Source organism: Danio rerio, chromosome 2 (assembly GCF_052040795.2).
Source record: "Danio rerio strain M-AB ecotype USA chromosome 2, GRCz13ab, whole genome shotgun sequence".
NCBI classification, from domain to species: Eukaryota; Metazoa; Chordata; class Actinopteri; order Cypriniformes; family Danionidae; genus Danio; species Danio rerio.
In genome coordinates, this window is record NC_141022.1 from 61606091 (window position 1) to 61619404 (window position 13314).

A 13314-nucleotide genomic window follows, 5' to 3' on the forward strand; every position below is an offset into this window, starting at 1 on the left:
CTCCTTGTGTCACTCCATTGTTATTACACATTTCTTTTTTGTTTTTATGTTGGTATTGTTTTGGTTTTTACCAAAATCCGCTTTAATTTCATGTCAACAACTCGTTTAGAAATAATATTCCTACGAAAAAAAAACACAACAATGTGTTCAATACTTTTTTCCTAAGTTACTAAGTTAATATTAAGTTAATACTAAGTTTTCTCCGCTGTAATTCCAAATACATGAGATTTATGGATTTTAACCATAACAGAATCAAAGTTTATCACCAGTCAAATTTATTTTTTAACTAATTTGTATTTAAAAACCTAATTTCTGTTTCATTTTATGGATAAATTAACCCCTTAAATTGACTTTTTACTTTATTTTTTTTATCATTCGGACATAAAATAATTTCTTGACGCTGAAAACATTGAAATAATGAAAAGGACAGACCAGAGTCCTGAAGTAAACCTTATTAAATATCTCTAGAAAATAAAAGAAACACTACAACCGGTGAACTGTGAAAGAGAATGAAGAAAAGTGAGATAACCAGTAGTCAACATTAGAAGTGGATCATCACAATTCAGCAGTTTTTCAGTTTCATCAATTTACCATGGCAAGTTTTCATAAAACAATTGAACAACATCCATTATTATCGGAGGACAATTTTCAAAAAGAATTTTGATCCACTTCAAAAGTTTACTACTGTGTGAACCATTATGCAAACGAATCACTTGCTGTGTTCATCCAGTCAAATTCATTTCTAACTATTTTGTAATTAAAAACCTAATTTCCGTTTCATTTTTGGATAAAACTAACCCCTTAAATTGAATTTTTACTCTTTTTTTTTATCATTAGGACATACAATAATTTCTTGAAGCAGAAAACACTGAAATAATGAAATGGACAGACCAGAGTCCTGATGTAAACCTGATTAAATATCTCTGGAAAATTAAGAAACACTACAGCCGGTGAACTGTGAAAGAGAATGAAGAGTGAGATAACCAGTAGTCAACATTAGAAGTGGATCATCACAATTTAAATTAGTTTAATCATGGCAAGTTTTTTCTTAAACCAGGGGTCTCAAACTCAATTTACCTGGGGGCCGCAGGAGGCAAAGTCTGGGTGAGGTTGGGCCGCATAAGGGATTCCACAAAAAAAAGTCCTCAAATGTCATTATTAACAGTTTTAATTATTTCTTCTGAACATGAAGTGTCCTGAACATTAACAGAACATTGAGTGAAGATTATGAACAGTTCTTCTGAACATGGCATCTTTTGCCTACTTCTTGCTGCCAGAGACTTGACAGCGCTTCTTCTCACAAATCTGAACCACATTTGGCTTTAGAGCGGAAGCAGTTGAGACCCTCAGTATGGCTTGAAGATGATCATCATTAAGTCTAGACCTGTACTTTGACTTATTGAAGTCCTAGGGAAAAAAGTGGGGGAACTCACTCAAAACTTCCATTCCCTCACCTAAAAAAAGGCGTATATATGTATAAATAAAACACCCCCACCCCACTCCAGTCACATCAGTCTGTACCAGTCTGTATCTACCTATAATATCAACACAATCTCATGGCAATTCGTAACTTTTTCATTTAGTGGCTAATTCGTATGAATTCGTACGATCTAATTCGTACAATTTAGTACGATTTGCTTATCCCCCAATGACGGTTGGCGTTAGGGGTGGGGTCAGGTGCCACGCCTCCTTTTAAAAATCGTACCATTTCGTACGACTGAACTCGTACGAATTCGTACGAATTAGCCACTAAACTGGCAAACCGTAAAATACTTACGTTTTCTCGTGAGATCAGGTTGATAATATATATAAGATGCAGGGCAGGCACGTGCACACATAGGGCTCAAGTGCCCTTCCAAAATGATCAAAAGTGCCCCCGCGACGCGACACACCCTCGGTCCCGCCCTTCAGTATGCGCACGACAACACAGCTGATCAGAACGTGCATTGAGTGACAAGCGCGCTGTGTACGGATAGAATCAGCGCTCCCCGCTCCGCTGATTCTGTCAGAGTACAGCGGTCGGCGCGGGCCACAAAATATTGCACTGAGGGCCGCAAATGGCCCGCGGGCCGCGAGTTTGAGACCCCTGTCTTAAACAGTTGAACAACAGTCATTATTATCTGAGGACAATAATATACATGGATCACTTACTGTGTTCATCCAGTCAAATTCATTTGTAATTATTTTGTTATAAATAACTTAAGTTCCGTTTTGTTTATGGATAAACTAACCCCTTAAATTGACTTAACTTTTTTCATCATTCAGACATAAAATAGTTTCTTGAAGCTGAAAACATTGAAATAATGAAATGGACAGACCAGAGTCCTGAAGTAAACCTGATTAAATATCTCTAGAAAATTAAGAAACACTACAGCCGGTGAACTGTGAAAGAGAATGAAGAGTGAGATAACCAGTAGTCAACGTTTTATCAATTTATAATGGCACGTTTTCATAAAACAATTAAACAGCAGCCATTAGGACAATTTTGATACGCTTCAAACGTTGACTACTATATCTATCCTTTTAAATTGTTTATTAGGTTTAAGCATGATTCAAAGCCAGAATAATCCCAAATCAGTCTAAATATATGAATTATTTCCAAACAGAGCTGATCAAGCTATCACAATAAATATTGCAGAAAAACCAAATATCCCAGCATCATAATTCTCCAATATCGTAAAGATGCATAACTCACTCTGATGCAGCATCTATGGGCGTGGAGGTCGTCTGTGCTTCTCCGCTTCCAGTTATAACTATAGGATCTGGCCTCTTTTTGGGAGCCATGGCTGATGTTTTAATCTTAACAGATAAGCTCAGACTGAGCTGTACTCAACAGAGACTCTAGTTTACAGCCGGTCATCGAGCTGATCGAGAGTTTAGATCAGTCTGATTCATGAAAAAGTCCAAAACTCCATAATCTATTCACTTTCCAGATCTGCTCATTATTAGGACCAACGACATGTAAAAGACTAATATCAGAAATGTCTATTCTGAACAATCCAGATACTTTACATTAAAATAATTCACTTTTATATTGACTTTAATGTGACTATATTGATATAATAATCACATTTGAAAGGTTAATAGCAGAAATGTCTATTCTGATGGAGCCAGATACTTTATATTAACATTATTCCCTCTGATAATGACTTTAATGTGATTATATGGATATAAAAGAAACACTAAAAGCAGAAATGTCTAATCTTGATGTAGTCAGAAACAATTATAATTTTATATTGAGTTTGATGTGGTTATATGGATGTAATTTCACATATGAAACACTAATAGAAGAGATATCTATTGTGATTTATCCAGATACTTTATATTATCTCACTTCTATATGGACTTTAATGTGATTATATGGATATAAAATCAAATATGAAACACTAACAGCAGAAATGTCTATTGTGATTGATCCAGATACTTTATCATAATGTAGTTCACTTTTATTTGGACTTTAATGTGATTATATGGATATAATATCACATATGAAACACTAATAGCAGACTATTTTGTTTGAGTCAGATACTTTATATTACTATTATAACTCTCTGATATTGGCTTTGTGATTTTATGGATATAAAGTCACATAAAAAGAGCTGAAAAGTCTATTGTAATCGATCCATATAGTTTATATCAATATAATTCACTAATATATTGACTTTAATGTGATTACATGGATATAACTTATCTGTAAAATCACCTGTAAACAACCTGAGCTGCTGTCACAACGCGCAAAACACCACTTGTGTACTTTTACAGCGATCAAAAACCATATTAACTTTATAAAACGAGCATAAATGATGTTTAAGTATTAAACGCAGAGATTATTTCAGATTTCTCCGGCGCACGAGAGGATGCTGTTAGCTTGTTAGCATCCGTCTATGTGTGTGCGCGGAGTTGTAACGGCTCTGTCAGCGCTCACGGTCTCTATCGGGTAACGAGCTCCCGGAGTAAGTGTCGAATACAGCGGGTCCCGGTGAACGGAAAGTCCCGGTAGAGAAGCCGGAGGTTGATGAGGGTGCGGTGAATTTCGGCCCAGCTACTCTCCGCAGGTTACCGGAAACATCAGAGCGCAGATCTCGCGCCAACTATCGCGAGATGGGAGCGATGCACTTGCAACAAGCGTAACTTGGGTTATTAATTAACTTCTTATTTCACAATTATTACTTAATTCTACTTAAATATTTTTGTTTATTTATATAAAAATGTTTTGTCATTTTTGTTCACGGTTACGGCACTCTCTAAAGTCTACTTAAGCAATTTATTTATTATAAATGTGTTGTGTTTGTGATACATGTGTGGAGTTTGCTAGTTCTCCCTGTGTTGGCGTGGGTTTCCTCCGGGTGCTCCGGTTTCCCCCAAAGTCCAAACACATGCGCTATAGGGGAATTGATGAACTAAACTGGTTGTAATGTTTGATTGTGTGTAAATGAGTGTGTGGGTATTTCCCAGTACTGGGTTGCTGCTGGAAGGGCATCCGCTGCATGAAATATTTGCTGGAAAAGTTGGCGGTTCATTCTGCTGTGGCGACCCCTGATAGATAAAGGGACTAAGCCGAAGGAAAATTATTGATTGATTAAAACTTTGGTGTTACTTAATATGTTTAATATTTTCCTTGTAAATTAGTTTTGGGTTAACATCATCTGTTTAATGCTATTCAGTTGTTATTTTTCGTTTTATTTTATTTCTAAGATACACAGTCAATTCTTTTTGTTAGTTTCTTTGGAAAGTATTAAACGGAGATTACTTAATTGGTTTAAATGTTAATCTACACTCACCGGGCACTTTATTAGGTACACCTGTCCAACTGCTCGATAACGCACATCAGCAAATCACATGGCAGCAACTCAATCCATTTAGGCTTGTAGGCTTGGTCAAGACGATCTGCTGCAGTTCAAAGCGAGCATCAGAATGGGGAATAAAGGAGATTTAAGTGACTTTAACCGTGGCATGGTTGTTGCTGCCAGATGGGCTGCTCTGAGTATTTCAGAAACTGCTGATCTACTGGGATTTCACGCACAACCATCTCTTGGGTTTACAGAGAATGCTCCGACAAAGAGGAAATCTCCAGTGAGCGGCAGTTCTGTGGGCGCAAATGCCTTGTTGATGATGTCAGAGGAGAATGGCCAGACTGGTTCCAGCTGATAGAAAGGCAACAGTAACTCAAATAAGCACTCGCTACAACCGAGCTCTGCAGAAGAGCATCTCTGAACACACAACACGTCCAACCTTGAGGCGGATGGGCTACAGCAGCAGAAGAGCACACCGGGTGCCGCTCCTGTCAGCTAAGAACAGGAAACTGAGGCTACAATTCACACAGGCTCACCAAAACTGAACAATAGAAGATTGGAGAAACGTTGCTGCTCTGATGAGTCTCCATTTCTGCTGACACATTCAGATGCTCGGGGCAGAATTTGGTGTCAACACCATGAAAGCATGGATCCATCCTGCCTATTTGGCCACAACTGGCCAAAATTAGGCATGTTTTAACGCACAAGCACTTTGAAACAGTAATCCCTGCTTTTATAACCTCCCGCTTGGACTACTGTAATGCTTTTTATTTTGGGGTGAGTCAGTTTTCGATCTCTCGACTGCAACTGGTTCAGAATGCAGCTGCACGTCTTTTAACTGGCACACGCAAATATGAGCACATCACCCCGATTTTATCTTCTCTGGCTGCCCGTGCACTTCTGGATCCATTTTAAGTAACTTTTATTTGTTTTTAAGTGTCTGAATGGTGCTTCACCCCTTTACGTCTCTGAGCTTCTCTGTCCCTACACACCTTCTCGTTCGCTCAGGTCAGCCGACCAGCTCCTCCTGGGTGTGCCCAGGTCCAGTCGAAAGCTCAGAGGGGATCGGGCTTTTGCTGTGGCTGCACCAAAACTGTGGAATGAGCTGCCGTTGTACATTAGACAAGCCTCTTCCATTACTGTTTTTAAATCTCTTCTTAAAACCCACTTGTTCAATTTGGCTTTTAGCACAGCGTGAGATGTTGACATTTTATGTTTATTTATTTGCATTTTTAAGTTTGTTTTACTCTTTGTTGTCAGTACTTTGGTCAACTGTGTTGTTTTAAAATGCTTTATAAATAAATTGAATTGAAAAATTTATCAGCGGTTCAGGCTGGTGGTGGTGGTGTAATGGTGTGGGGGAGATTTTCTTTGGGTTCATTAGTACCAATTGAGCATCAACGCCACAGCCTACCTGAGTATTGCTGCTGACCATGTCCATCCCTTTATGAGCACAGTGTCTCCATCTTCTGATGGCTACTTCCAGCAGGATAACGCAGCATGTCATAAAGCTCAATCATCTCAGACTGGTTTCTTGAACATGACGATGAGTTCACTGTACTCAAATGGCCTCCACAGTCACCAGAGCTCAATCCAATAGAGCAGCTTTTGGGATGTGGTGGAACGGGAGATTGGCATCATGGATGTGCAGCCGACAAATCTGCAGCAACTGAGGAATCTCTGAGGAATATTTCCAGTAGCTTACTGAATCTAAGCCACAAGGAAATTAAGACAGTTCTGAAGGTAAAAGCGGTCCAATCTGCTACTAATAAGGTGTACCTAATAAAGTGGCCGGTGAGTGTATTTAGTTAAATGGGCTTAAAATGTTTATTTTAATTGTTATTTTACACACCTTCCAGCTTAAATGCAAATGTGTGCATTTCTAATAATGTGGGAATCCATTAATTCATTTTCTTGTCGGCTTAGTCCCTTTATTAATCCGGGATCGCCACAGCAGAATGAACCACCAACATCTTTGGGAAACCCATACACACTCATGCACTACGGACAATTTAGCCTACCCAATTCACCTGTACCACATGTGTTTGGACTAGGGGAAACTGGAGCACCTAATGGAAACCCAGGGAGAACATGCAAACTCCACACAGAAACGCCAACTGACCCAGCTGAGGCTCGAACCAGCGACCTTCTTGCTGTAAGGTGACAGCACTAACTTCTGCGTCGCCTAAAAATGTGGGAATATTTGATGCATTTTAATCTTTATCTCATACACTCGAGTCAGATCTATCCATCTAATGATGACACTTTATTGCAACCACAATTAAGATTTACAACAAAGTAAAACACACCTGAGAACAAAGACTACAAAAAAAAAAATGAACAAAACTAACCAAAAATGGACATGTAAAAGAAAAATGAATAGAAAAACAACATTAAAAAGTAAACAAATCCCAGTTCAGTTACCATTTCTGTGTTTTTCTGTGTGCACCTGAGTTTTTCGACCTTTGTGTCGAGCGCTTTTGACTATGCCAGATTTCCTGAAGTGCACACTTTTGTCCTCGATGTGTGTGGAAACGGTCTCTTCCTTCTGGAAATCTTCATCATCCGAGGAACTCTGAGTCAGATCCACCACAGCGTCTCTCACTGGTTTACTATTCACATCTATTATCAAAATTAAAAACACGATCAGAGCCTAACAGAGGCTAAACCACTTCACAGTGCAGAGATGAACCTTGAGGTCTTACTGTGTTTGACAGGATGACGAGCAGAGCCTTTGTTTTGATCGCTTTTATCATGCTTTACGGCTTTCCACGTGCTGTCAGACAGATATTCAATCTCCTCCACATCCTCGCCAGAACTCTCCAGAACGTCACGCAGCAAACTACAGAAAACAGCACAGCTTACAGAAAAAATAGTGTATGTGCGCACACAGCGGGGAATATAAGTTTAAGTATTTCACCATTTTACTCAGAAAGCATCCATATATGCAAAGAAAATGAATCTAATTAGCTTATAAATCAAGTTTTGTGAAATAAAATGAAATGATGCAAAGCCGCCTCTCATATGGAGAATGAAGGCTTCAACAGTGTCAGAATCTTGATGTTTCTGTGGGTCTCGTCTATCAAATCTGAGCTTTATTCTGTATTCTCTATTGGATTCGGATCAGGTGATTGGTTGGGCCATTCTACAGCTTGATTGTCTTTCTCTGAAAGCATCTGAGAGTCTCCTTGGCTGTGTTTTGGATCATTGTCTTGCTGAAATGTCCACCCTGGTTTCATCTTCATCCTCCTGCTGATGTATTGTCAACACTTCCCATTCACTTTGAATGGGTGGCGTCAAGCGTTGCCGAACTGCACTGTGGATCCATCAACGCCGATACAGCGAGTGTGTGTATGTGAGGGAGAAAGTGTGTCTGTATGTGTGTGTCTGTGTGCGTGAGACTGAGTGTTGACCTGTCGATGCGCAGCTCATCAAACGGGGCGTATCTGTGGCAGACGGGGCAGCTCCACCTGGGCTTCTTCTCGTTCATGTGGAGATAGAAAGAAGCGTCGAAACACTGCAGGTGAGCGCAGCCTCTGGAACGACACGGCACTGACATCCGCAGCTTCACTAGCTGGAACACACACACACACACACACACGCACAAACACACACACACACACAAAGAAGATGAGAGACACGCACGCACACACTCACACACACACACACACACACACACACACACACACACACACACACACACACACACACACACACACACTTGCACACTTACACACTTACACACTTACACACACACACACTTACACACACACACTCTCACTCACACAAACACACGCACACAAACACACGCACACAAACGCACGCACACACGCACTTACTCACTCACTCACTCACTCACACACACACACAAACACACAAACACACACACTCACTCTCTCACTTACTCACTCACGCACACACACTCGCTCGCTTACTCACTCACACACGCACACAAACACACAGACACACACTCACGCACGCACGTACGCACTCACACACACACACACACTCACTCACTCACTCACGCACTCACGCACTCACTCACTCACGCACTCACTCACGCACTCACTCACGCACTCACTCACGCACTCACTCACGCACTCACTCACTCACGCACGCACGCACTCACGCACGCACTCACGCACGCACTCACTCACGCACGCACGCACTCACGCACGCACTCACTCACGCACTCACTCACGCACTCACGCACGCACTCACGCACTCACGCACGCACTCACTCACGCACTCACTCACTCACGCACTCACTCACGCACGCACGCACTCACGCACGCACGCACGCACTCACGCACTCACTCACTCACGCACTCACTCACGCACTCACTCACGCACTCACTCACGCACTCACGCACTCACTCACTCACGCACTCACTCACGCACTCACTCACGCACTCACGCACGCACTCACGCACGCACTCACGCACGCACGCACTAACGCACGCACGCACTCACGCACGCACTAACGCACGCACTCACTCACGCACTCACTCACGCACTCACTCACGCACTCACTCACGCACGCACTCACGCACTCACTCACGCACGCACTCACTCACTCACGCACTCACTCACGCACTCACTCACGCACTCACTCACGCACTCACGCACGCACGCACTCACGCACGCACTCACGCACGCACTCACGCACGCACTCACTCACTCACTCACGCACGCACTCACTCACTCACGCACTCACTCACGCACTCACTCACGCACGCACTCACGCACGCACTCACGCACGCACTCACTCACTCACGCACGCACTCACGCACGCACGCACTCACGCACGCACTCACGCACGCACTCACGCACGCACTCACGCACGCACTCACGCACGCACTCACGCACGCACTCACGCACGCACTCACGCACGCACTCACGCACGCACTCACTCACGCACGCACTCACGCACGCACTCACGCACGCACTCACGCACGCACTCACTCACGCACTCACTCACTCACGCACTCACTCACTCACGCACTCACGCACGCACTCACGCACGCACTCACGCACGCACTCACGCACGCACTCACGCACGCACTCACGCACGCACTCACTCACGCACTCACTCACGCACTCACTCACGCACTCACTCACGCACGCACTCACGCACTCACTCACGCACGCACTCACTCACGCACGCACTCACGCACGCACTCACTCACGCACTCACGCACTCACTCACGCACTCACTCACTCACGCACGCACTCACTCACGCACGCACTCACGCACGCACTCACTCACTCACGCACTCACTCACGCACTCACTCACGCACTCACGCACTCACTCACGCACTCACTCACTCACGCACGCACTCACGCACGCACTCACTCACTCACTCACTCACGCACGCACTCACGCACTCACTCACGCACGCACTCACTCACGCACGCACTCACGCACGCACTCACTCACTCACGCACTCACTCACGCACGCACTCACGCACTCACTCACTCACTCACTCACGCACTCACTCACGCACTCACTCACTCACGCACTCACGCACGCACTCACTCACTCACGCACTCACTCACGCACTCACTCACGCACTCACTCACTCACTCACTCACGCACTCACTCACGCACTCACTCACTCACGCACGCACTCACGCACGCACTCACTCACTCACTCACTCACGCACGCACTCACGCACTCACTCACGCACGCACTCACTCACGCACGCACTCACGCACGCACTCACTCACTCACGCACTCACTCACGCACGCACTCACGCACTCACTCACTCACTCACTCACGCACTCACTCACGCACTCACTCACTCACGCACTCACTCACGCACTCACTCACTCACTCACGCACGCACTCACGCACGCACTCACTCACGCACTCACTCACGCACTCACTCACGCATTCACTCACTCACGCACGCACACACACACACACACACACACACACACACACACACACACACACACTCACTCACTCTTTCACACACGCACACAAACACACACACTCACACAAACAAAGAGATGCTGGTAGTTTGTATTATTCCCTTTCTACCCCTTCGTACAAGATGTAAAATGTGCTCTAGAGTGTGTGTGTGTGTGTGAAGTTTGCGCTGATAATAACACACAGATAATGTTCTCTTGCTCTCTGAAACTGACCCTTTTTAGGCTTTCATCTTAATTGTGGCATTTTGTGACTGTCACTTTAAATTCAAATGAGATTGTGCTCTTTTTCAGAAAAGGGCGGAGCTACAAAGGCCTGTGCGTCAGCACAGCGACAAATGTAAAAAAGTGTTGTCAGTGCTAGTTAGGTGTGCATGAGTGCTTCAGATTGTGTGTGTGCTTCATGCTTCTGTCAGTCTGTGTCGCTCCTGTCGCTGTTCTTCATCTAAAACTCCACATCTATAATCCTCTTAGTCTATGCTGACATTATTCTTCAGCAGCTCAAACACTCTAATGGCTGATGGACAGACGGCTGCTTCTCACTCAGAGCTGCTGTTTATGCTAATGAGGGAGAGATGAGCACTAGTGGGCGGGGCTTTCCCTCTGATGACACGTACAAAAAGAGAATGACAGTCAAAGTGTTTCATTCATCAAGTCTGATTATAACGAATACAATAAAATACAGCTCAACTGGATATATTCGCACACACACAACTGTTTAAACCCCTTATTAAAGTGATTTTTGCATAATAGGTCCCCTTTAAAATGACTTGGTGTTCCTTCGTACTTAAAGAAACCATAAAAACTAAATTAAGTTTAAAATATGCCGTGTATTTATTATATTCTGTGCTTGACAATATTCCTACTCACTGGACAAATGAGAGACACTTGTAGTCCTGTAGTGGCAACCTCAGTTTCAGGGTCAGAGCGCAGTTTCTCTGAAACTACCAAAAGATAAACAATTAATAAACAAACTGTTTAATATACTAGCATAGCATATCATTTATATCATAACTAAAACTGACAACTACATATAAAATAACAATAAACATTTAGAGAGTTCAAGAAGCTGATGCACTATTAAACATGTCATAACAGTCTTGGGAAAAGGCTCCATACGGGCCCAGTGTGGATGGATGCAATATACTGAAATGAAAGTAAAGTGACACCTCTGAGTCTGCAGACGTCCTCCTGCTCGACAGAGGAGCTGCGGAGCTGATCCAACAACTGCTGACACGACACCAACCGCACCAGATACACTGCCACTGAGTAACTCTACACACACATAAAAAAAATGTACAAAAACACACATACAGTGTAACGGAGTAACTACACACACACAAACACACACACGTTTTTGTGAAAAGTGGGGACATTACATAGGTTCCTATACATTTTATGCTGTTCAAACCGTATACACCCCACCCCACCCCTAAACCCAACCATCACAGGAGACTGTGTGCAGCTTTACTCTCTGATTAAACTCATCCTGTAGGATTTATAAGCATTTTGAGAAATGAGGACGTCACCCATGTCCCCATATTTCACCTCCTGTTTGTAATACCTGTGTCATACCCATGTCATTATACAGATTTATGTCCTGATATGTCACAAAAACACGTACACACACACACACACTCACACACAATAACGTGGCCCATTAACACAGATGACCCAAACGCTCTCCCATCTCCCATTGGTCGAGGATATCTGTGCGAGGTCAGACGCACCTTGCCGAAGTTCCCCCACAGCACTGTGAAGCGGTTTGTGAACGACAGGTAAAGGTCAGAGGTGATGTCGATCGGCCGACACGGACGAGACGGCTCAAGCCCCAGTTTATTGGAGGAATATGTACACTGGAATCAATACATCAAACAATTGAGCTTAATTAATAAACAATGCAGAAACAACTGACAGTCCTTTTGAATGACAACTAATACGACCAGATAACAACTAAAAACAAACAACAGCTCATCATTAGCTCTCCAATGCCTCTGGACAGGTAAACGATATAGGGTATATGCTGAAGCATGCTAATGAGACTTTTCATTTACCAGTAACCGGGGTTAAGCGCTTCCGGCAAACTGTATGGCATTGCAAAAACCTGTGCGTTTAAAGGTCTGTTTTCTTTAAAAATCAGCGATCTCCACTGGCTGAGTGATATCCAATATATTCATACTCATTTAAAAAAAACATTTATTTTCTTACATCCAATACCAGCAACTGATACAGATGTTACTACTTCAATGTGTTCCTTGTGCCGCCATTCATGCCGCGGCGACAGCGGTACTTGATGCGCCAGCAGCATTTGACCGCTGGGTGGCACTTTAACCACAGATATTCAGCTTTGCCTTTTCACAATGCTAAACAGACTGTTCTGTAGGCGTAACTTACTGTATGTGATGTGATGTGTTCAATTAAAATATAATTTTAATTTAGTTTTTCTGGTAATAGACATGCTCTTACACTATACTATGCTGTAGAAAAGATACATGGTGAGAAGTCAAAAAGCAAATATAAGAATTAAGTTATTAGCCTTCAGTGCCCGATTAAATTGCGTTGGGGTGAAAATAATGTTTTGAT

At 43.1% G+C, this 13314-nt stretch overlaps 2 protein-coding genes and 1 long non-coding RNA gene across 14 annotated transcripts in view; 1 reads left to right on the plus strand and 2 right to left on the minus strand.

Annotated features, from left to right (window-relative positions):
- Nucleotides 1-3156, minus strand: part of map2k2b (mitogen-activated protein kinase kinase 2b) — a 28430-nt gene extending 25274 nt beyond the window's left edge. The window contains exon 1 of the mRNA NM_001128281.1: nt 2696-3156. Within this exon, the coding sequence (NP_001121753.1) occupies nt 2696-2784 (89 nt within the window). The 5' untranslated portion in view covers nt 2785-3156. The remainder of the gene's footprint in view (nt 1-2695) is intronic.
- LOC147837303 (uncharacterized) lies at nt 266-3480 on the plus strand. Its single transcript, XR_015479216.1, has 2 exons — nt 266-1059; nt 2100-3480. It is a non-coding gene; the product is annotated as an uncharacterized LOC147837303 (long non-coding RNA).
- Nucleotides 3481-7038: 3558 nt separating this feature from the next.
- The window catches only part of pias4b (protein inhibitor of activated STAT, 4b), a 37639-nt gene continuing 31363 nt past the window's right edge, over nt 7039-13314 (minus strand). For 6 of the 12 annotated variants that reach the window (NM_001242942.2, XM_087238947.1, XM_088649528.1 and 3 more), the window contains 6 exon segments: nt 7039-7415; nt 7499-7635; nt 8207-8367; nt 11602-11675; nt 11901-12006; nt 12462-12587. In NM_001242942.2, coding sequence (NP_001229871.2) covers nt 7210-7415; nt 7499-7635; nt 8207-8367; nt 11602-11675; nt 11901-12006; nt 12462-12587 — 810 coding nt within the window. In that variant the 3' untranslated portion in view covers nt 7039-7209. 12 annotated transcript variants of the gene reach the window in all.